A 24,455-nucleotide genomic window follows, 5' to 3' on the forward strand; every position below is an offset into this window, starting at 1 on the left:
GTCGCGGCGGGCAGGGGTTCGGCGGGCCGCGGGAAACACCCGGCCCGGATTCCCCGAGCGGAGTGGAATGGGGCAGGACCTGACTGTGCCCCCGGCGAGGGCAGCCCCAGACCTTGACGCCCCGGTGGCCGAGGGGCTCCAAAGCTGGACCCCACTTCGTGCACCCCTGGCCTAGGCACCCCCAGGGCTGATCCCGGTCATGCGTGGGGGTTGCTGCTGGGACTTCCAAGGGGACCCCAGCTCTGGGATGCCCTGCCGGGCTCTGGAGTACCCACGGCAGAGCGGGCGGGCGGGGGAGGGTCCCTGGGGGAGCCTCGGTTCCTGCGCGTCCCCTCCCTGCCAGCCGCAGGGCCCCAGGCCTGCCCAGCCTGCCCTGACCCCTCACCTCCGCCCCTGTAAGCTGTTCCCAGAAGGCAGGATGGGAGGGGGGGCAGGATGGAGGCGGGGAGGGCAGGATGGGGGGAGCGGAGCGGGGAGGGCACCGCCTCATCTTCCCAGCAGGGTCTGGGTCAGCCCTGGGTGTCACCGTCCCCCAGGACAGTCCGTTCCCAGCACAGGCCAGGGGCGGGGAGAGGGTGGGGAGGGGGCATTCCTGGGCTGCCTGGGGGCTGAGTCACCCCCGGCCACCGCGGCCACGCGCACACGCAGAGACACGCCATGGCCACACACACAGCATGTGCATGGAGCAGAACCACGCGCGTGTGGCCGCGTACGGGCACACGCAGCGACGAGAGCGTGCAGATCAACCCAGCGCTTCATGCACCTGGGGGACACAGGAGCGGGCACACGCAGTGACACACGCAGCTTGGGACACGCAGAGACGCAGCATCCACTCTCAGTGACCATGTGCACACACACACGCACACACATGTACACGCACATATGGATTTGGGGGCGGTGCAGGCACATGCCCCTCTCAACCTCCCCCCTCCGCACAGCGCAGCCAAGGGCTGAGCATCCTCCAGCTGTGCCCAGCGCACGTGGGGACCTCCCCCGTTCCTCGGGGGCTCGGGGGGGGGGGCCCGGGAGCTGGTTGCGGGGGCGTGCGGCCGAGCGTCGCCGGGGCTGCGTCACCGCGCTGACGCACCGTCGCTACCTGTGGGTCCCGCTGCTATAAATAGCCCCGCGCACGCCCCATCTGCCGCTCGCACGGTGCATTGTGACATTGTGACATTGTCACGGGGAGGGGGGGACGGGACACTCCGCTCCGTGCCCCCCCCTCGCCACCGGGGTCCACGGGCCAGGTGGCCCCGTGCCAACCCCGAAAATCTGAGCAGTGGCCGGAGGGTAGCGTGGCGGTGATGGCACTGTGCCACCTGGCAGGGCCTGGGCTGGCAGGACCAGCACGGACGTCACGAGAGCTCCTCGAGGTCCTCGTAAACACGGTGACACACCGGCGATGCCCTCTGGCCCCGTGTCCCCATCAGCCCCGTGTTTGCTCCGGCCCCACTGCCCGGGGCCACGGTGTGGGGACCAGACCCTCACGGCACAGGCTGTGGAGGCAGGGTCACACAGGAGCGACCCCTCAACCGTGCCAGTGTCACCGGGGCCATATAAGCACCATCCCCTGTGGATGTGAATGGGGGGCAAAGGGGGGAGCTAAGCCGGTGCCCCCTCCCAAAACACCTCAGCGGAGAGATACTTTTGGGGTGTTCTCCAAAAGGAGGGGAAAAGGAAGATTTGGGTTTTTTGTTTCTGTCAAGGGCAGGCAGCCAGGCTGGGACGCGCAGTGCAACCAGAACCGGTTCCCAGCGCAGCTCCTGCTGCTGCTCCGGCCCCGCTGCGACCTCGGCCCCAGCGGGGGGGGGGTCCGCGGGGGTGGGCTGGCTCCGCGCCCCCGGGCCCGCCGCCCCCGTGATGTCACCGCCCATGCACGCCGGGCTTCTCTGGCTGCGGCTGCCGGCCAGGCTGGGAGAGCCGGGGAGGCCCCGGGGTTGGCGAGGCCACGGGGGGACCCTCTGCCCACGAGGGGCTGGGAGGGGGCCAGGGTCCGGGCCAGGGTGGGAGGGCTGCTGTGCACGCACAGCCACGCGTATCCGGCTGTGTTCCACGAGTGTGCGTGTGCACAGCACCCCGGCCGTGTGTGCCTCCCCACAGCCCAGCCCCGGTGTGCTGCAGCCCCTCACAGCAGCCGGGGTGTTCAGCCCCCCCAGAGATCCCCAGAACCCCCAGCAGCCTGGGAAGCATCCCCTGCCTCTGGAGCCGGGCTGTGCTGTACGCGTGTGAACATTGGCTGCGAGCTCTGCGTGCACACGCGTGTGCAAGGGTCCGCGGACACGTGTGGGGCAGTGGGAGGCTGTGGGGAGCGCCGTGGGGCCGCGGCTGGTGGGCGGGGTGAGACATTCCTCACGGCGCTTGTTATTTTATCTGGTTCAAAGTCAGTTCCTGGAATGTTTTTAATTCCAGGATCCATCCCTGCGCCGGCAGCTCCCGGCCCCCCCCCCCCCCGTCGCCTCCTCTGCACCCCACACCAGCACTGCCTGCCCACAGCCCTGCCCCACCGCAGCACTGGGACCTGGCGTGGGGGCTCAGCCCTTCAGGGGCCCTCTGCACCCTCAGGGACATACAGAGGGCACCCATGGGTGCCCCAGCCTTGGCGGGTACCCCGCAGCCGGGTGGTGGGGGGACCGTCTGCAGCCCCACGCGGGGGCCTGGGCTCGCCCCCAGCCGGGACCCCGCTGCGGCAGACGCCGTGTTCCCAACTCGTGCCAGGGACACGCGGCAGCACGTCGCCCACCCGGCGTCTGGCACCGCCGCGCCAGCCCCGTCTCTCGCCCGCAGCCAGCGCCGGGTGCAGCCGGAGGGATTCCAGGGGGCTGCGGCGCTGGGGCTTCGTGATGTTCCCCACGCCATGAGGGGCTGGAGGCGGCCGCGGGGGTCCCATGGCCGTGGGGAAGCGGAGTGGGCGCACAAGGCACGGCCACCGCCCTCGGCCGCGGGGTTCACGGGCACACGCGGGGATCACACGCGTGTTTGCAGGCTGGGGGGTGCGGGCAGACGCTGCGGGGAGGCCGGGTGGGTTTGTGGGGTGCAGGGTGCAGCGGGTGGGTGTGCAAGGGCTGGGCGTGCAAGGCTTGAGGTGCAATCCCACACATGCCTGTGCCGGGGTGTGCCCGGCACCGCGGGGCCGCAGCACGGCCGGCACCGTGGGCGTGCACAGGGCCCACGGGCGTGCCGGGAGCCCTGGGAGCCACGGCAGCTGTGGGTGTTTCCTGGCACGCCCTCTGCGGCAAGGGCTGGGCAGAGGGACAAGAGGGGCACCCGGTCCAGCTGTCCCCACCCACTGGCTGTGGGTGCACGGACACACCTGCCAGGTGACACCCGCACTGCCCCCACAGCGGACACCGCACCGCAGGCACAACGCTGGTGCTGTGGATTACTTCATACTGGGGGCACTGGGATGAGCACAGCCTGGCAGCAATGCTGGCTGCCGGGCAGGGCTGGGGGGAGTGGGGAGAGGAGCCAGGATGGGGTGCAGGGGTTGTGAACCACACCAACAGCTGGGCTGAGTAGTGAGGGCTCTGCCCAGCCTCACCCACCACCGCTGGCCCCCCTGTTATCAGCAGCATCTGGGGGCCCTGGGTGTGGTGATGTCACTCTGTGGTGTGGCACAAAGCCCTGCGCCCCGCCTTGTCTCTCTGTGCCACAGACACCTCCTGCGGGTGCCTGCTCCGTCCTGTGCCACGAAGCCATGCCATGGCTCGGGGGCCAGGCCTGTCCCAGCTCACACCCTGCAGCACCCCTGCTCCCCCATGACCCCCCAAACTCTGAGCTGAGCCCATGAGGAGGCAGCAGCTGTTGGGACCTCCCAAGGATGGACTGGGGGCTCTCCAGGGGAGCACCCACAGCGGAAGAGTTTGCGTGTCCCCGGCGTGCATGGCTGCTGGCGCCTGTCCCCGTGTGCACACGCGTGTGCGTGTCCCCCGCGTGCCCTCCCACCAGCCATTGCCTTACAAGGGCCGTGCTGCTCCTGCCGCGGTCGGCGGCTCTTCCCGTTGCCAAATTTGGCACGGGCCGGGGGTGTGGGGGGGTGCAGGGGCTGTAGGGGGGGGAGCCCGAGGTCTGTTCTACCCGAAATGACGTCAAAGCGGGGCGCAGGGTGCCCGGTGCGGCACAGAGTCACCGCAGGAACCTGAGCTGCTTCCGCTCCCTCCCGGCTTCCTCCGGCTCTCGGCTGCTCCTGGGAGTTCAGGGTCCGGCCAAGCCCCCCTCCCCCAGCCCACATTGGGCCCCCCATGGGAAGATCCACTCGCTTCCCATCCTGTCTGTGAGGTGCTGAGGGTCCCACGGAGCTCTGGATTGTTCTCTGTCCCCAACCCCGGGGACAAAACTGGGACATGGAAGAGGGGATGTGGGCAGCCACTCCTGCCCCCTCCCCACATAACAGCTCCACAGCTCAGCGCCCAGACAGGATTCACCCCGCCCCAGGTGTCACCTGGAGGTGACAGTGTCACCACATGGGTGTCACAGCACGGCTCCGGGGGCGTCCAAGCCCACAGTGTCCCCCCCCACAGCAAACAACCCCCCAAGCCCCCACAGCCTCCAGCTTCCTCCCAGGGATGCTGGGGGCTGCAGGAAAAGGGTTGCATGGGTGAGATGATGCTGACACACATCCCCAGGGCCACCCCACCCCATCACCTTTCCCCGGGGCAAGGGCAGGTGGGGAAACTGAGGCACGGCCACATTCATGGCCACCAACCCCCCCCCCGCCCCGGCCCGCAGCCACCCCGCCATGACGCAGGAGGGAGGGAGGGAGCTGGCAGGGAGCTGGCACTCAAGGCCAGCCTGGCTGGTGCAACCGGCCCAGCTCCTCCAGGCAGTGGCCAGTGGGACGAGACTGGGAGCACCGAGTCAGATGAGCACCCACAGGTTGGGGTCTGGCACGCAGAGAGTGCTGAAAACACCTCAAGGAGACCCCAGACCTGTTCCCCCTGCCAGGGAGGATGGGGAATCACTCCCCTCCTTCCTCCTGCAGGTACACGCACGTGTGAGTGCTGAGCAGGTATGTGCACAGGTATGGGGCGCTTGTGGCTGTGCCATGTCCCTCTGACATTGCTGGGGTGGCCCAAGCAGCTCTCCTGTCTGCCCACACCGACACCGGACACAATTGCATCCAGACTGCCCAAATTTATTTCAAAAATAAAAAATAAAATATTAAAGACCGAAAAAGCCTTGCTCTTCCCCCCGCCCCCCTTTCCCCAAAACACACACACACAAAAAAAAAAAAAAAAAAAAAAAAAAGAAAGAAAAAAAAAAAAAGACTTTTACAGACAAAAAACACATCACGTGGGGGCTCTATTTGCACAGATCCTGACGGAAAAAAATCCAAGTCAGACGAGAAAAAGGATCCTACGGCCTATGAAGACTATGTCAGTATTGGCTCAGTCGGGTCATTAATGTCTATAAATACCGGCCCTGCAGCCAGGACCGAGTTTGGGGTTATTTATTCAGGGTTTTTTCTTTTTTTTTCTTCTTTTTTTTTTTTTTTTTTAAGTTAAAAAGAAAAAAAAATCCAACCACCCAAGCGGCGGGTGGGAAGGAGTCCAGGGACTCGGAAGTTGGGCTCGGCCGCGGAGGGAAGGCGCCTTGGCTTCTCCCTCCCCAAACAAAATTAACACCCCCCAAAAAACAAAGCCCCCCCCACCCCCGTCCCCCCTCCCCAGGCTGCGGCGGTGGGGCCCAGGCACACGTCCCCCCAGGGGGGCCCAGCCCCACAGCCGAGCAATGCTACATATAGAAGGGAAGGAAAACAAACGGCCCCCAAATCGGGGGGGCTCCAGCACCTCCGAGAGAGACTTCATCTCCTCCTGCCTGCACCGGGGTGGGGTGGCACAAGGTGGGGCCGGAGCCCACCCGGCTGTGCCCCTCTTCACAGCAAAGCAGCAGCTTCGATACACCTCAGGCCCCCCCCCGGGTGCCAAGACCCCCCAGCTGGGGAGGCTGCAAAAGAAGGGGGCGGCTCCTGCTGCTCTTCCCCATCGCCCCAAACCCGACCGAGCAGGGGGATGGGGGGCTCCCCCTAACACGCAGGTCGGCCCAACGCGTCCGGTCGCAGGAGACGGCAAATCTGGAGGAGCCCCGGCCCGCGACGCCAGCGCTGCCTCCCCAAAGCGGGGCCAGCCAGTGGGACCCCCTGGCACAGTCCCCCGGGGCCCTGGCTCTCTATGCTACGACAAACTCGGATTTCATCTCGGCCTTGACCTCCGGCTTCCAGACCGAGTCCTCGAAGTCCAGGTCCAGGCTGCCCTCGCTGGAGACGCTGCTGTTGCTGTTGGTGCGCCCGGCCTTGCGGTTGGGCACCCAGTGGTACGGAGCCCTGGCGTCCCGCCGCGCCTTCCGCCGCAGCCGCTTCTGCTGCAGCAGCAGCTGCAGCCGCTCCACCTTGCAGCGCGTCGCCCGGTTCTCCGTCTGCCGCAGCCGGTCCCCTGCAAGGCAGAAGGGGAAAGGGGGTCTTGGGGGGCTGCCATGGGGGGACATGCCAGCCCCCAGGCAGCCCCACGTGGCATGGACATGTGGATGTGCCTGTAACAGGCAGGGTGTCCCCTGTGATGGAGAAGGATGGGTCATGGTGGGGTGTCCTGATCCACAGCCCAGCAGGTAGGCCCAGGTACATGGACACACCTAGAGCAGGTGCCCTCCAAAAGGAAAAGGGTGAGGTGGTTACGGGAGGGTGGCCTAACCCACATACTGGGGGGATCACGGAGCCCTCCGTGGCACAGTCCATTGGATATCCCAAAAACAGGGTGCCCATCACAGCACCAGGCTGATTCCCAGTGGCCTACAGCCCTTTTTTGGGGTGCGGGGTTCCCACCACCACAGCCCCTCTATTCCCCCCTGGATGAATGGGGAGGGGTCCTGGCCTAGAGCAGAGCTGGGGGCGGCTCTGGAAGACCCAGACACACCAGCAGGGGCTGGAGCCAGCATGGAGCCACCTCCTGTGGAGACCTGGACCACCCCCTGGCTAGGAAAGAAGGAAGAGCAAACCCTGAGGGGGCTGAGCCAGCACTGGTGGTTTCACTTCTTTCCTCTAAGCAAATCACAGGGGGTCTGGTACGGGTGCCTGCGACACCTTCCGGCCCCAGGGCTCACAGGTGTGCACCCAAAAATGCTGGGGGGACTGCTGCCATGCTCCAGCCAGGCCCACCTTCACCCCCAGTGTGGGGAGATGGGTTTGGAAAGATGGAGCCAGAGTCTGCATGACCCCAAAACCTCTGCCCACACAGCAGGGACAGACCCTGAGCTCCTGGGGCAGCACGGACACCACAGTCACCTGCCACTCCCCCACACTCCCACCTACACAGGGACGCTTTGTCCCCACAGGGCTTGGCAGAGATGACAATGCAGGGTGGGTGGGGGGACCTCCCTGAGTCCCCAGGGGTGCTGATTGTCCCAGAACATGCGACCCTCCCGACTGACACCTGTCAATCATCCAGTTCCCAGTCCCTCTCTGCTCATCCCAGCCATGAACCAGGGACCCCCAAGAGGTACCAGCCTCATACCCCAACCCCTCCGCACTCGAGGGCAGCCAGACTCACCACTGGGCTTGCACATCCGGATCTGGCTTTGGCACTGGACAACGGGGTGCAGGGTGGGGGCGGCGGCCGCCGGCAGCGGCTCTGAGGTAGTTTTGGTGGCGAGGTCTGGAGAGGCAGGCGGCGAGGAGGAGGAAGAAGAGGAGGAGGAGGAGAACTGCGTCTGGCAGCGGAGCTGTGTCAGGGACTGGGGCATGCCCTGGTAGTGTCTCGTGGCGCTGAGGAGGTCGTTGAGGATCTGCAGGATGGTGCCGATGTCCCGCCGCGGCCGCCCGCTGCTGTCCTGGCAGTTGGGGTGCAAAGTGCCTGGAGGCAGGGAAGAAGTGGGCGTGAGACAAGCAGCCCCCCCCAGATCCACAGCCCCGTTGCCCCCAACATCCCCTCAGAGCCCTCTGGCAGTTCAGCAGCACGTACCGGAGAAGGTCCCTGAGAAGACCCCAGGCGCGTGGTTGACAAAGCTCTCGATGACCGCCCCAGGCTTGCGGGATCGGCCCGAGGGGGCTGGACTGCTGCCCGGGGAGCTGCTGCTGCGGGAGCCACAGTCCACCTGGGAGGGGAGAAACACAGGATCAGCCTCGGGGTAGGGGTCTGGTGGGGCACGCAACCCTGCTCCTCCTGACCTTCTGTCACCCTGCAAAAAGCCAGGTCAGGAGAGCCCAGACAGGGAGGTGCAGCAGGCACTGGTCCGAGTTCTCCTGGCATCCAAGGAACCACCCTGAGGGTCCCGACAGGCCCCCTACCCTGCTGTGCTGTGTGAGGGGGAAAGGGAAGCAACAGCAGCAGCTCCTGTCCACCCATGGCGACAGGCAAGGTGTGAGGACAGGCAGGGTAAGAGCTTGGGTTACACCCTGTCCTTGAGCCCCTCCCTGGGACCTGGGGACATTCTGGAGGCCAGACTGGGGACAACCCATTTCCACACATGAGGAAACCGAGGAAGGGCCAGGCATGACCATGGCTGAGCTGGGAAAATCACAGCTTCACCCCCCTTTCCTAAAGGCCCCAGGACATCCCCAACTCACCTCTGAGCACGAGGAGACCACACTGCTGTTCACTGTCTGCGTGCTGGCCCCGTGTGACCGGAACATCCCGGCGGTGACAGGAGCGGCGTGAGGGGCATTACAGTACATGGGGGGGGCCGGCGCGGTGGGCGTGGGGCTGGGGGCCGGGCTCTGCTGGCACGAGGGCACCACGGGGATGCGGGCGAAGCCTGAGCCGCTGGCACCGTGCAGCGTCCGGCAGTGGGGGCTGGCGTTGGCCCCCGCCTCGCCCCGGCTGGCAATGAGGTGTCGGTGCTGGAGCTGTCCAGTGCTCTGCTGAGCCGCCAGCTGCAGCTGCACGAACATCATGTGGTCACCCACACGCAGGGCCAGGGTCAGCGGCGACCGGCCCGACAAGAAGTCATTGACCTGGGGAGAGAAAGGATCCTCATCAGCTGTGGCACAAGAAGTGGGGTGGTGGTTGCCCCCCTCATGCTGTAGGTTGTCCCTACAGGTTTCCCTTGGTTGTAGGGATGGGTCACTGGGGCACAGAACAGGTGACCCCCTTTCACAGCCCTTCACCCGTGCCAGGCTGGCAGACGAGCCCAGCTGCTGTCCCTACACGACCCCAGCCCGGTGCCAGCTCTGTCAGCTGATGGTGCCAGGGGGTATTTTTCTTCCTTCTGCCCTTCCTGCCCTTTATTCCCCACCACTGAGTGGCTGTGCCTGCCTGGCTGCCCTCCCCGGTGCTGATCCCGGCGGGCAGGGATGGGCAGGGGCCGCAGCTGGGACGGCCCAGAGCCACACGCTCGGCCAAGGGCCAGCAGGAGGGCTGCCCCCCCTCCAGCTAGAGGGGGTGCCCCTGCTGGCACAGGGAGATGAGAAAGGGGCAGGTGAGGACATGCCGGGTCCCTGCGTGCCCACCATTGTGACTCAGGCAATGCAGCCCACCTGCCCTCCTCCCCCCCCTCAAGGCAGCTGGGGGTGGGGGACAGGCCCTGCCCAGCCCAGAGGCTCCAGCTCTGGCAGGTGATGGAGCAGCTGCAGCGTGGAGACAAGAGCTGGGGCCTGACCCTCCCCAGGCTGCAGCTGTGGGGGGCCCCCAATGCCCAACACCTGCCACCCCCCAGCTCACACCCCTCAGCCTCCCCCCAGTCGCATAAATCACTTGGCAGCTGTGCCAGGGAACAGAGGAGCCCCCCCAGGCACTGCCCCACATTCTAGGGGGTGCTGGGACAGCCAAGAGCCACTGTGAACCCCCCCTGCCCTCATGTGTGCTGCAGGGGGGCTGTGCCTCTCACCCCTGCCAGCCCAGACGGGTTAATGGGGACGATGCCCCCCCTTCCACCGCACAGCCCCCTCACTATTCTAGGGCACAGCTTTCCCAGCCTGTCATGTGCATATCACCCACCCACATCCCACGGCACCTTTGGGGTGCAACCACCGAGGGGTCCCCAGTGGGGGCCCAGCACCCCCTGTCCCCAGCACAGCAGAGCAGGGCCCCCCCCGGGCCCCCCAGCCCCGGCCCTGCTCCCCCACGCCCCGCTGCCGCGGAGGCCGCTTCTGAGAAGCCGTGGGAAAAGCAGCTTTAAAAATACCAGCAGCAAAGCCCCGAGCGTGTCAGGCGGAGGCTGCAGAGGAAGGGGTGGGCGGGAAGGAGACACTGCAGCTCTGGACACGGAGGTTACGGGGCAAGGGGGTGGGAGGGGACGGCGGGCGTGCACATGGGCACACGTGTGCACACCCGTGTGCGTGCACAGAGAGCACCTGGCCGCGGGAAAGCATCGCCCCAACCCCCGAGCTGCCTCAGTTTCCCTTCCTATAGCGGCCTGGGTAGCCTAATGCCAGGCTGGCAGCCCCATTCTGGCCACCTCTGGCCCCCGCATGGAGTCCCCCACGGCTGCTGGGCTACCCCAGCCCTGCTGCTGCTCTCTGAGCCACTGTAGGGGGTACATTTCACACAGGGACCCCAACACCAGGTCCAAGCACCATTCACCAAAGTGTACAAAGAGGTCCCAGCTGGGTCCTGCTCCCACTGGGCTCCTTCACAGCCCCATCCCAGCCCCTGCCACCCTCCTCCAGGCCCTGCTCTGCACCCAGGTGTGCCTGGGGGAGCCCCGTGCACCTCCCCGGGGCCCCTTGACGTCAGCCGGCCCCGCGGCCGCCTCCCGCTCCCTCTGACTCACCCCTGCCCTGCCTGACCCCTCACCAGCGCCGGCAGAAACCAGAGCACCCCAACCTGGCCAGGCCCACGCTGCTGATGCTTCCCAGCAGCACCAAGAACACTCCTCCATCCATCCCCACGCACGGGGGTCCCATGGCCCCCCGCTGCACCCCCGGGGCCGGGCTGTGGCATGGAGCCTGCCTGGTCCCCGCGGCGCCCCAGCCCCGGGGCTCCCAGCACCCGCCCCCACGCCGCTGCCAACCTCCCCCCCCCGGCGAAACCAGCCCGCTCCAATGCAAACACGTCCCACCCAGCCGCCCGCTCGGCCGCCCACGCCGGGAGGACCCCGTCCCTCCCGGCCGGCTCCGCCGCGGGGGCCGGGACAGCCTTGCCGAGGGGGCTGGGGCCACCGAGCCCCCCCAAAGTCCCGCACTTAGGGGTCCCCTGGGACTCTGCCAAGCCCTTGGGGGCTCAGCTGCACCGTACCGGGCTCGGGGCCCGCGGGGATGGGGCAAGTGTCTCCCAGCTGCTTCTCAGAAACGCCGATGACTCAGAGAACGCCGCATTCCCGCCTCGCTCCGACGCCTGGCCCCGCGTCACCCCGGCCCGCAGCACCACGCACCCCCGAGCCCCCAACTCTGGAGCTGCCCCCAAGGAGCCCCTGCCCCGATGGGGAGAGCAGCACCCCCAAACAGGCCCAATGAAACCATCCTAGGAGATCCAGATGGCAAAAGCAAGATCAGGGCAAGGATGAGGAGGGGGAGCAGGAAATGCCCCCCCAAACCCCTGTAGGGTCTCCAGCTGGGCACAGCTGGGCCCCCCATCCAGCCACCTGTGTTGGTGCCCAGGGGTTTGTCTGTGCCAAGTGGGGCAGAGCCCCCTGGCTGTGTTCCCCCAGCCCTGGAGGAGCAGGATGTGTCATCCCCCTCCTCTGTTCCTCCCCCTCAGCACTCCTGGGCAGAGGGACTGGGGGGAAGGAAGAGCCTGCAGTGGGACCCAACGCCTGCCTGCCATCCCTGGAAAGCGGGGGCAGCCGTGTGGGGAGGAAGGAAGTGCAGGAGCATTTCCAGGAAGCCCCCGTGCCCGGCAGTCACTTCCCCAAAGGCTGGGGAGGGGGTGGCAGCGCCCTGGCCCCCCCCCACCGCCCCCAGAGGAAGCGTCTCAGCTCTCCCCGTGCTCCGGAGGCTGCGTGACGCAGGCAGAGCCCAGCAAAGCATGAATGGGAGGAGTGGTTTCCTGCCCCCCCCTCCGCCGCCCCCCAGGTGCTGGCGGTTCCTCCTGCTCAGCCCTGGCTTCCTGAATCACCAACCGGAGGAACCTGCGGTGGGCAGGGAGGTGCGGAGCCGCTTCCCGCAGCCGCTGCCAGACCGTAGCCCACCCACCCTCCTTCGCTCGCCGTGCTTGGTCTGGGGGTTCACAGCCCTGTGCAGGGGGGTATCCTGAGCTCCACAGGCTCTTGGCTCCCCAGTCCACCCCACCTCACTGCCCACAGTGGAGCAGAGCTGCACAGCCCCATCAGAAATATCTGCAGCCCTGAGGCCAGGACGTGCACTGTGACCTGCCATGCCAGGCTGCCAGAACCAGCCCCCTCCCACAGCTCTGCAGCCCAGCTGGGATGGGCAGTACCTTGCAACCCCTCCATTGGACCCCAGCAGCATTTGGTACTTGGGATCCACTAGGGCTCCAGTCCAAGCTTGCCTCCCCAGCCCCCACTGGGGGTTAAACCATCTCCCAAAAGTCAAGGTCACCCCGGGCAGCCAAGGGCACTGCAGGTCCCTGCAGGCAGGGCAGCCTGGCCCTTGCCACATCCCCACGGGGGGCACAGAATGCCCCACCAGCCCCTTCTCTGAGCCCTGGCACCACATGGGGCTCAGCCCCTTCCCAGAATTCAGCAAGGCAGGTTATAAAAACGCTCAAAAACCCAACCCTTCAAAAACCAAAGCTGCAGCGTCGGCCAGAAAAAGGAAGGAAAGAGTTTCACAGCAGTAACAGAGACGGAAAACAAAGGAGCGGGGCCTGCATAGCTGGGGGTAAATTCCACCTTCGCGGCAGGAGCTGGCGGCTGCGCGCGCACCCACGGCTCACCCACGGCTCTCCCACCCTGGGAACGCTTCCGCCCCGCCGCTGAGACCCCCCAGCAGTGAGGGCTTCCCACCCCCTCCAACAACTCCACAGCAAATCAGCCACAGCCCCACCAACGCCACCCACTTGGCCCCTTCCGTGCCCTGGCACAAAGCCACCGAGCAAGGGACAAGGAGAGGGTCAGAACACCCCAGCACAGCCAATCTGCACCCCCAAGGACGGCTCCAAGGAAAGCAGGAAAAGCCCTTTGGGTGCTGGGGGGGGCAGCCAGGCTGTGCAGCCCCACGAGCCCCCAGAGTGGTCCTGCCAGCCTCCTTGACATCCATCACAGCTGTGGGGCAGATGGCAGTCCGCTCCCTGCACCCTAGTGTGGGCATTTGGGGGGGCTGCAGCCCCCCACCCCCGGGCAGGGCCCTGAGCCGCCCGGCGCTGCCACCAACCTGCGGCGTGACCTTGAGTGAGTCACATCACCTCCCCGGCTCCCGGCTTGTTTGGGCTGCCGGCGTGGGACCTCCCCGAGCCCAGCACTGCGCTGGGTGACGGTGCCCGCCCCGGGCACCACCCTCAGCACTCCCAGACCTGCTGGAGGTGAAACCTCAGCGAGGCACCAACGCCAAAGCTTTTGGGAGGGGAAGCAAAGCGAGGCCGCCACAGCTGTCCTTCCTCCCCACCCGCCCTCCACCTTTGTCTCCATCCTGCCCCGGCATCCAGCCCCTCACCTGAGTTTCAGTTAAGCTTTCCAGAGCTTGCATCACCGACTGTTCTGGCCTGGATGCCTGGGACTGGAAAAAAAAGGAGGAGGGGGGGGATTAACATTACAAATGCAGCAAAGGAGGGGGCGTCCGCAGCAGGAGGGAGGGATGACATGTCACTTCCACTATTTCTACACAAGCCCTGAGAAAGGAGTGAAATACTAAACCTGCTGCCGTGCCCAACCCAGCACTGCCTCCTCAGCAAGAGCTGGGGCAGCAGAGCCGCGGGGCTGCCAGCACATCACATCCTCATCCTTGCCCGGGGCTTTAATAATAGACAGGGAGGAGTGGGAGGGATGGAGGGAGCAGCAGGAAAAGGCCACTCACCATCAAGCCGGCCTCCACGGTGGGCACCAGTGTCAGCTTGCTGCCTTCCACGACCCCCAGGTCCTGCAGTTTGCCAGAGCTGAGGCGGCTGTGGGAGGAGATGCCAAAAGCAGGGTCAGTGCAGGTCGGGCAGCTCCCCCAGAGGCTACACACCAGAGGGGGACACCAGCTGCAAGTCTGGCTGCTCCCAGGGGACCAACAGCCCCGCAAGCACCTCCACCTCAAGAAATTCCCAGCCTTCACAAGCAGGAGGGAACCCTGGCACCCCACCACTCAGCTGCCCCCCGGGGGAACTCACGGTGTAGGTTACCCCTGCCCTGGGTACGGGGCAGTGCTGAGGGGTCAGAGAGGAGCTGAGCTGCGGGCAGGTGGGGGTGGGAGCACAGGGTTCGTGGCACAGGAAACCTGCCCACTGGGGGGGCGATTAGAGAGAAGTTGGGACCAGTGTAGGTGGGGGAGGCAGTGCTGGGAACATGCTCCCTCAGCCCCGCGGGTGCCAGCAGATGGATGCGGTGTCCCCGTGTGTCCCCCCCCCTCCTTCCTCCCTGATCCGGGAAAGACTCTCCAAGTTACTCCCGGCCCGACCCCACGCGGGCCCCGCTCCACGCGGGGGGTGCGCAGCCCCTCGGCCCGGGCCCCCAGCAGACAAAGGCCCCCCTGCCGCCCCCGGCGCTGGGGGCTCAGGGGGGGGCCGGGCCGCGCCGCCGCCGGGGCTGAGCCCAGAACAAAGGGCCGGGGCACGGCCGGGCCCCGCCGCCCACAAAGGAGCCCCGGCAGGGCCGGGCGAGGGGGCGGCGGCCGCGCTCCCGGCCCGGCCCGGCGCCCCCCCTCCCTCCCTCCGCCCCGGAGCCCCCCCTCCCTCCTTCCCTCCCTCCGGCCCGGCCCCCGCTCGCCCCCGCCGCGGCCCCCCGGGCTGCCCCCCCCCCCCCCCCCCGCACAGGAATGGGGCCGGGAAGGGGGAGGGGGCGGGAGCCTTTGTGCGGTGCCGAGCCCGGTGCGAGGGGGCCGCCCCCGCGCCCAGCCCCGCTGTCGAGGGCTGGGGACCCCGGGCCTCCCGAGCAGCGCCGAGCCCCCCCGTGCCGAGCCGTGCCGTACCTCTCTTTGTGCAGCAGCGCCAGACGCTCCTTGGGCACCTTGAGGCGCTGGGACAGCCGACGCTTCAGCCCCTCCACCGTCTCCTCGGCGGGCACCGAGAGCTCATAGCGGGTGCCGGTGGTGGTGTGGATGTAGAGGTTCATGGGGGGTTCGGGTGGCCCCACCTCGCAGGCGGGAGCCCCGCGGCTGCAGCTCCTGGCGCCGGGCTGCGGGTCCATCCGCCGACCTGCGGGGGCAGCGGCGGTCGGTGTCGGGGGGCGGCGGGGGGATCGGACAAAGGAGGGAGCCGGGCCCGCTCCGCCACACGCCCGGCGGGACCCACGGGAGCTCCGGCTACGCGCTGAGGCCTCGGGCGGGGGCCGGGAGGAGGCGGGGAGCGGCTAGGAGGGGGGTCCCCAAGCAGGGCTGCACCGGCCGTACCCTCCGCAGCTCAGGCGGAGAAAATAAAAAATATATATATCTATAAAAATAAAAAAATATAAAATCTCCCGTTCTCGCCCCGCTCCGGTGGCTGCCGCGGGAAGGGGGGGTGGTGGAAGCGGCGCTGCCTGCTCCTGCCTGCCGCCTCCTTTCTTTCTGCTCGCCGCCGCTCTGTGCTCTCGGTGCGGGGTATCTGGGGGCGGGGTGAGGCCCGAGGCCGCGGCGAGGGGCGGGGAGGCCGCCTCGCTCCCCCTTCTCTGGGGCCGGACCCGCCGAACCGGCCGCCGCTCGCGCTGCCGTGGGAGCACCGGGGGGGGAGGGAAGTTACAATGTAGCAACGTCCCGAGGGCGGGGCCTCGCCCTCATTCACTCCGGCTCCTCCGGCGGCCGCGGCCAATGGGAGCTAGCAGAGCGCCCAGACATCCGCGGTGGCGGCCAATGGGAGGCGGGCGCAGGTTCCCCACGTGGCCCGGTGGGCGGGGCAGTCCGGCCGGATTCCTCCCGCCCACGCGGCCGCGCAGGCCCCGCCCAGGCCCCGCCCCCCGCGCGCCCTCGCGCCGCGCCTGGAGCCATTCATAATCCCGGCGCACAACAAAGGGGCGCGGGGGGTTCGGGGGTCCGGTCGGGCTCCTGTAGCACCCGAGAAGTATTCCTCGCCAAGGAGCCCACGGGCTTGGCGCGCGAGGCGCCACGGAGGGGTGGATGCGGGACATAGGCAGGCGCCGGCCCGGAGCGCCGCGGCGGGGGCGGTGAGCGGCCCCCGCACCGGAGGAGGCCGCGGCGGGAGGTGACTGCCCGCGGGGCCGGGCGGGAGCTGGAGCCCCCGGAGCCGAGTGACGCCGGGACAGAGAGGCGGAAAGGGCGGGGGGGACACGCACAGTCACCCGCGGCCGGTCACACCCGCCCGGTCGCACGCACCCGCCCGGTCACCCTCCCGGTGACGCCGTTACAGCTACGGGGAACTGTCCCGGTGAGGGGTTAAGCCCCCTGTACCCCCCGGCACGCTCTTGCCCCCCCCAGTCCTGCAGCTGCAACCTCCACCCCAGAGGCCCAAGCCCCGCCTGCCGGCTCCCGGGGAGTGGAACGGACACCCCGCAGCCCCGGGGCCCCGTCCCGGCACCCGCACGGGGGGGTTGGGGGGCGGGCTATGAGTCAGCAAAGCGCGGGCGCCCTCTGCCGGCCCCGCTGCGCCTCCTGCGCCCGGGGGGGCCGCACCGGCGGCGCGCCGGGGAGCCCTTACCGAGACACCGGCTGGCCCTTACTGAGCGACCGGGCGGCCCGGCCGCGGTGCGCCCCAGAGCCGCTGTTCGCCCACCGGGATGGAGAGCCCTTGCCCGGGGAGCGCCCCCCTCCAGAACGCCGGGTCTTGGGGCGAGGTGCCGCTCCCCGGGACGCGGCGGGAGCACCGGGGTTCCGCCAGCTGGAGCGAGGAGAACCGATCCCGCTCCCGTTTCCCGAAGGCAGGCAAAGCTCCAGGTGACCGAGGACACGGAGGGTCTCTGAGGGTGAGCAGAGCTCCCGAACAACCGAAGACACGCTCTGCCGTGCGTCCCCTCGGGAGCCCCGGGGAAGTGGGGCCACCCCTCCCGCTCCGGGGAAAGCAACCGAGAGAGCGCGGTCCCGGTCCGCGGATCCCCCCCAAGCCCTACCCGGGCCCCCACCAGGCGGGCACGGCTCTACTTACCGAGCACGGCCCCGCAGATCCCGGCGCGACGGGAGCTCAGCTGCCTCCGGTGGCGGGAAGAGGGAGAGAGACCCCAGAAATGTCCCGGGGGGAGGTGGCGGTGGGTGCGGTGTCACCTCCTGAGCGCTGCAGCCGGTCCGAGCGCAGCCCTGACGCGGAGCTGCCGGGGAGGTGCCCGAAGTTTTATCCCGCACCGCCCGGGGTGGAGCCTGGCGGGGGCAGGGACCGGTCTGGCCTCGGCAACGGCCCCGGCAACGGCCACGGCCCCTGCCCCGGCGGTACCCGCACCTGCTCCCGCGGGGAGTCCCGCTCTTTGCCCCAGGGTCTCAGTTCTTTACCGGGGGTCCCAGCCCCTACCCCCTCGTTTCGGATCCCGCTCCCGGGATCCCGACTCGCCGTCCTCTAATCTCGGTATCAGCCCACCGGGGGCGTCTCAGCCCCTGCCGGGGTCCCGCCTCTGCCGCGGCTCCAGGCAGGGCAGGAACGAGCTGCCCTCCACGGACCGTGGGGAGGGGACAGACCGGACACCTCTCCCCCTCTGCGTGTCCCGTGGGTCAAAGTCAGTCCGTGGGCAGGGAAAACGGGTGGGCTGAGCTCTCCTCGGGAGCCAAGCGTCAAAGCTGCTGCTGCTGCCCGTGGAGACTCTCTGATGTCTAATAACAAGGCTGGACTATTCCTCCCCCAGGGATTCCCTCTGCCCAGCCACCCACTTCCCAGACTTAGCCCTACAGGGCTTTAAAGCAAGTGACAAACGGGCTGCTGGGCACCAGTTCCGGGGCACAATGCCCCAGGGGCAGAAGCTGCTTCCTCCCGGGCCAGCGGCCGCACCATGCACACAGGGAGGGCGCTGGGGAGATGCTGGTGACCTCAGGCTGCCTTGCCGGGTCTTTCCTTCGCAGACAATGCCCTGGCACACCAAGACACAAAGCAGCTGGAGGGGTAAGCTGGCGGCCAGTCCGCAGTGGGGAGACCCGACCCGTGAGGCTGCAGCGCCGTGGCCCGGCAGAAGCCAAGGGGGAACCCTCTGAATCCCCAAAATTCTGCTGTGTCCCTCCCGCCGGCGTCCCCTGGGGTGTGTGCAGATGGCTGGGTGGGAGCGAGGCCACTCGTGGAAGGCAGAGACCGGGCTGGGAGGGAGCCTTTGTCGCACAGCCCACGGCCCCCCGCCCGCCCCAGCCCCCTGCAAGCTCTCGGGGGGAGATGAGCTCAGGCGGCTCAGACTCCGGCTCCTGCCATTGTTGTCCCTGGGAGAGGGGCCTGGGCAGGGATGCGCCATTGTTCTCCCCGGGAGCTGCGGAGCCCTGGGCCTGCGAAGCCGCCCCTAGGGGGGCCACATCCAGCTGGCTGTGCAGGGCGAGGCCCTGGAACGGCGAGGAGAGGGGACATCCAGGGCCGCAGGTTTGGCCCTGCCATAGCTTAGGCTAATGCACCAGGAGGGGCCGTGGTGGGGACAAGGTGTCACACCAGAGCCACTCCTGCAGGGAGCACGGTCTGCTCCCAGCCCTGAGCGGTGGGGAGGGACAAGGGGACATGGTGGCAATGGGTGGGAGTGTGGCCTGCTTGGGTTCTTTGGCAAAGCAGCCATGCCCCAAGGGCAGAGCATCTCCCCACATCCTGGCAGCCCTGAAGAGCCCTTTCCCAGTCGCCACCCTCCTCACACGGCTCCATCTCCTTCCTGGGAGGAAGCTCATCTCCTCCGGCAATCCCATGACTCCAGGAGCTGGTGCTTTAGGAAGTGTGTGCACATTTCAGCATGGTTGAAGGTATCTGGAGCCTCCAGAGACACAAGCTGGGAGATCCCAGGATTCCCAGCAGCCCGGATTTTGTGTGTTTAGTTTATTGTATTGCCCTGGGAATAAATCGTTAAAGATTACAGGCAGACTTGGGCATAATTGCTGCACAGCATCCGAGGCTCCTGTGTCTCCAGAGGGAGCGTTCTCCAAACCCCACATGGCTGAGCAGCTCGGGGAGAGACGATCCGACGAGCAAATACCTACACAAATCCTGCTGCAGGCCACACGCAGCTCCCTCAATCCTCTTAGCTAACCTGGGCCCTGGGATTAGCCCCCGCCGATGCTCACGCAGCCGGGAGGGCGGCGCGGACACGGGGTGGAGGAGAGGGGCTTAGCCGGGTCCCACCAGGACACTTCCCACGGGCCCTGGCCACCGGGCACGTCCTGGGGGCATGGCAGAGCCAGGGCAGGACCGTGGTGTTGGCTCCTTTGTGTCCCACGGTCCTGCTGGCCCCAGCTCCAGCTGGGAGCCCTGAATCTTTTGGAGGCTGGTTCTTGGAAGTCTTCTCCCTCGAAGGAAGGGAATTCCCAGCCCTCCTTCTTCGGGGAAATCCCCCACCAGCCCCGGGCAGCAACTTTTCTCTTTTCTCTCTCTTTTCACCCCCCCCCAATCTTTTGGGCTGGATTCTTGGCTGATTCCACAGCTTTGGCAAACGGGGGATTTTTATCGCAAGTCTCTGCATTCCACTCGCAGGCGCGGGGTCATGGGATTAGGGCAGAGCTGACTCTGGCTCCAGAGCAGACAGAGGAGGGGAGAGGAGGGCAGAGGAGGCGTTTCTCACTCCTGTGGCTGCAGAAGAAGCCGGGCTGCAGCCTGGGGGAACCCAGGTGGGATGGGGATCCTTTTCCTTCGCCTGGGGAGGGGAGGGGAGCGATTCCGTGTTTTCCAAGGGGCTCCCAGGCCCGCGGTGCCCAGCTGGGGCCTCGCAGGGAGCCGCCGCAGCGAGTGGGAGCTGGGAGCGTTCCCACGGGCGCGGGGCCAGCGGCCAGGATCATGCGGGGCACACCCCGGCAGGAGGGTGCAGCCCAACCACTGCACCTCCACCCGCCCGGCCGGCCCGGCCCACCAGGGCACCGGCGGTGGGAGCGGTGCTGGCCTGGGGGTCCCGGGGGTCCTGGGAGTCCCTGAGCCCCGCGGGGCCGAGCGGCTCAGCTTCGGTCACGGTGGCAGCGGTGACTCAGCCTCCCGGCGCGCTCAGGTGAGCCACATCTGCTGCCGTGAGTGAGGAACTGCTGATTCCACCCTCCCGACAGAACCCCGAGCACGGACCCCCGGCGGAGCCCCCCATCCCTCCGGGCTCGGGGTGGCCTCGTGACGGGCACGGATGTCCTTGGGCAGGACGGCGGTGCCTGTGCCGGTGACGCTGGCGGGGCTGTAAACACCCAGGCGTGTCCTTAGAAACACACAACCGGCTCTGTGTGTTCCCAGCTCTCGGGGACGTGTCCTGGTGGCCTTTGGCAGAGTGTCCAGGCGTCACAGCCTGGGGACACTCCAGCTGCCAGCCCGATGCAGCCGGAGCCAGTGCAGTGGCCCTGCCTGGCCTCACTTGCCATGTGCTGGCTCTGGGGCACCCCACACTCGCAGGGCTCTGTCCCCCACCCTGGCCTCGGGCCTGGAGAGTCCCAGGGATGAAGTCACCCCTGCAGTGACTCAGGCAGCCCCCCTTGGTGGGCTGGGCATACGGTGAGCAGGGAGACCCCAGCACAGGCCAGCCCCCAGGGTGACTCAGCTCTTGTGGGGGGCTGAGGCTGGGGGGGAGTCACCAGAGGCTCTCACCCACCTGGCCATGGGCCTGGGAAGGATGGCGAATCTCTCTGGATTTAGCAGCACCCAGGTGTGGAGCCATACTTGGCTGTGCTGGGCTGTGGCCCTGCTGCCATGAGGTCAGTCCTGCCGTGAGGCCAGGGCTATTCTGGGCTCTTTGAGCTCACGGGCCCCTTCAGGACGCTGAACTCCAGTTCCTGCTCCCATCCCTGTGGCTCCCAGCCCCCTGCCTCACTGCCTCCCTTCCTGTGGCCCCCTCAGCTGGGGGCAGGCAGAGCTGTGGGCCCCAGCCCTGCTTCAGCCTGCAGTTGTGATGGGATGAGCAGGGGGAATCATGGACCCCATTCCTGGCCACCTCCTGTCCTGCTTCATGCCCCAGCTCTGCCTCTGTCCCTCTTCCTCTGTGGCCCTGGTTCCCCATCCTGTTCCCAGCCATGTGCTGCTGTGGCAATTTTGGCAATGGCAGAATTCGGGTTAGGAGAGGTCCTGGGGTCCTCCATCATGGGCACACTCTGCCAGCTTGTGCCCACCAGTGGGATCCTCCCCGGGCATGGCTCTCACGGTCCCCTAAGACCCCCCCAAAAGGGCAGAACTCAGCTGCTGTGCCTGGGGAGCCCTGGAAACACAGGTAGCAAACTGTCAAGGTGAGAAGGGGCACCCAGGGCACAGACCCCCTGCCCACTGTGACCAAGAGGCAGCAGAGCCCTGATCCCCCACACCTCCCGTGCCCCCTGTGGCCCCTGACCCCCACACCCCTCCCTCAGCACCAGTGGCTGTTTCCCAGACGCTGCCACATTTCTTGGTTTGTTTTAAATCCCGGCTCCAGGAGTCAGCCGACAGCTCAGCTGTTGGTGGTGGTGTTATTATTGTTGTTATTATCATTATTATTATTATTATAAATGCTTAAGCGAGTTGCCATCCTTGGGGAGGGGAAGGACTCAGGATTTCAGGAGCCTCCTTGGATACAAACTGAACCTTGTTCCTGGGGTGACCCAGCCTTGTAAACCCGAGGGAAAGTAACTCCCTATTCCACTGTATCCAATCCCATCCCACCCTATCCCAACCCATCCCATCACACTCCAGCCCTCTGATCTCACCGTGAGGCGTCATCCCCAGCCCTGGGAATGCACGCACACAGGGTGGCAGAACCATGTGGGATGGATGCCGAGCCGGGGGTGATGCCAGCAGGGGATCCCGGTGCCCGGCGAGGGGGCAAGGGGGCGTGGGGCAGCTGTCCCCCGGGCTGCCCCATGCGCTGACACACGGGGCACACTCAGCGCCGCGGCATTCCTGCCCCGCGCCTGCCCCCGGCTCCCCTTGGAGCCGCCTCAGGAATGCGGGAACCTCACCCGGGCGGGGAGCGCGGTGCCAGCGCGGGGCCGCGGGCACCTCTCCACCCTCCACAGCCTTGTGGAGTCAGCGGGGTCTGGCAGGCCCCCAGCCCAGCACGGCATGGGGCAGACACAGCCCTGGTGTGGGCCCAGTGCCCTCCGTGCCCCCCTGCAGGGCTGGCACCCCCTTGACCCCCAAAACCGGGAAGGAGGAACAGAATCCATGCAGGCAGGATGTGCCCCAGGAAACCCCGACTTGGGCGGGATGGGGACGGGAGGAGGCACTTCCTCCTGGCCTTGTCCCTTCACACACAAGTTCACCTCCTTCACTCCGAAGGGGCACACGCTTGTGCACAGCCCCACGTGCTCACCCCGCACAGGAGCTCGGTGTGTGCCCACACTCCCGGGGCTCGCTCGGCCCCGGTGGGTGCTGCACTCCCAGCCACGCTCCCACACCCACGTTCCCACACCCTGGCCATGGGCGCCGGCACCCCCTCCCTTCCCGGCCCCCTGCGCTCCCCCGCGGCCGCAGTTCCTGTTTACGGTGATGGAGCGGCCTGCCCGGCCCTCCCGACACCGCGGGGGGAGTTACCGGGGCATCGCTGGTGCTGCGGCCTCTCCCGTGCCTGGCACCGGTGCTGATGGGTTCCTGGCTGTGCGGGATCACCCCACGGATGCAAGACCATGGCCTATTCTGGGAACAGCAGCAGGAAATCCTGACCGGGAAAAGAGCTGGACCCCGCGTGGCATCGGCATGGGCTGGGAGCCACGAATCTGCTGTGAGTGGAGTGTGGGTGCCCCTGCCTGGCACTGCCAGGCACTCCGGCGTTGGGATGTCCCAGCACTGCCAGACTCCGTGTCTGGAGCGGGGCCCCATGCCCAGGTGGGGGGCTCAAGGGAGGTTCCATGCCCAGTGTCCAGGTGTGTCAGGGAGCCGAGGGAGGAATCCAGCCCTGGGCCAGACCCACTGTGCCACATTCCCCTGCGCCGAGCCAGGCTGTGAGGAGTCGGGCTCAGCTCATCCCAGCACCCGACCTGTGGGGAAACTGAGGCACCAGCTGGGGAAGTGACTCACCTGCACCGTGGCCTCTAAATGCACTGCTCCGATTAGATAATGGGCGGAAGGATCACAGGGAGCCCGACAGCCTCTCATTAAACCTTGGGCTCCCCGAAGAGCCTTCAGCTCCATCGGAGGCCGAGGCCACCTGGGCCGGTGCTGGCCCGCGGGAGGCAGCCCTGCCCAGAACCCACCCACTCACATCCGCAGGCGCTGCAGCACCTCACATCTGTCCCTGTCGGAGGGTTCCTGCTCACAGGAGATGCTGCCACTCCCACGCCCCCACCCCTTCCCCAGCAGCCTGCAGGAGCTGGGGGGAGGCATTTTGCAGCCCCCTGGCAGGACCCTGAACCTTTGGGGTGCCCTACCTGGGACACAGGGGCTGCAGCCGGCCGGGGTCGGGGCCGCGGCCCATCTGCCAAGACAGGATGTGGGGCCGGACGGGGGACACAATGTGGGGAAGTGAGAAGGGGACAGCAGGGTCGGGGACATCCCGTCGGCACAAGCGGGCTCACAGCCCCTCCAGTACCCAGAGCTCCCGGGCACCCGGAGCTCCGACTCCCCCCAGCTCCCCTGGTGCTCCCGCCTCCTGCACCTGCCTGGCCCGGGGGGGCCCTGCCTGCAGCGGCCTGTCCGCGGGCGGCCGAGACGCGAAGGAGCTGGTTGGGCCGGGCAGGTGTCGGGTGGGAGCGGGGTCCGCTCAGCCCACACAGGTGTGGCCGCGCCGGCTGCGGCAGCAAAGCTCCGCGCCCGGCTGGCCCCGTCTTGCTGGGTGGCAGGAGCCTCCCGCGCCGCTCGCAGCCCGGGGCGGACGGGCACACCCCGTCATTACCCCAGCTGCCGGCGCTGCCCGGGCAGGGAGGGGGCGGCAGGGCCGGCACGGCCTGCTGGGGACGAGGATGGTGCGAAGCCATTGCCCACCCGCGCCTGGCCCTCCCCTGCTCACGGGATCGTGACCCCTCCTGCGTGGGACCCTGCGGGGGCACCCCCGCGCTCTATCGATGTCCCTGACGCGTGGGGGAGGCAGCCGGGGTCAGGCCCAGCAGCTGCTCAGGACGTGCCCTGCGGGTCCGCAGTGCACAATGACCCCATTGAGGTCCCGCGAGGCGGGGGGAACACCCAAGGTGGTGGTGGCAGAAGTGACTCCAGTGTCAACCTCAATCCTGCTATTTATACTCGGCGGAGGGGTGGCCTTTGAGGGAATGGGGATGGAAGCGCTGCCGACCCTCCCTGCCGCATGCCAGGGCATCCCGGAGGGCAGCGGCCCCGGCCCCCCGGCTTTCCCTCCCCACCCCACGCCCCAGCCCGGCGCCAGCCCTGCCAGGAAGAGCCCCAGCGCCGGGACCAGATGCAGGCGCTTCCTCCCGGCCCCGCCAGGAACTGGGGAGCCCGCAGGGGCTCCGAGCCCCCGGCTGCAGCCGGGGAAAGGGAACAGAGCGGCTATGAAGCCCCAGGGCTCGCGGGGGGCTTGCACCA

General features: G+C 67.4%; 1 protein-coding gene across 1 annotated transcript; it reads right to left on the reverse strand.

Moving 5' to 3' along the window:
• Positions 1-5,276: 5,276 nt before the first annotated feature.
• Positions 5,277-17,203, reverse strand: MIDN (midnolin). Its single transcript, XM_050986118.1, has 8 exons — positions 17,034-17,203; positions 14,930-15,155; positions 13,835-13,922; positions 13,475-13,537; positions 8,552-8,938; positions 7,947-8,079; positions 7,536-7,838; positions 5,277-6,425 (listed from the first exon to the last, which is right to left on the reverse strand). The coding sequence occupies exons 2-8, from the start codon at positions 15,145-15,147 to the stop codon at positions 6,163-6,165; spliced, it is 1,455 nt and encodes a 484-aa protein (XP_050842075.1). The 5' UTR covers positions 15,148-15,155; positions 17,034-17,203; the 3' UTR covers positions 5,277-6,162.
• Positions 17,204-24,455: the final 7,252 nt, after the last annotated feature.

The sequence above is a fragment of the Serinus canaria genome, chromosome 28 (genome assembly GCF_022539315.1).
Source record: "Serinus canaria isolate serCan28SL12 chromosome 28, serCan2020, whole genome shotgun sequence".
NCBI classification, from domain to species: domain Eukaryota; kingdom Metazoa; phylum Chordata; class Aves; order Passeriformes; family Fringillidae; genus Serinus; species Serinus canaria.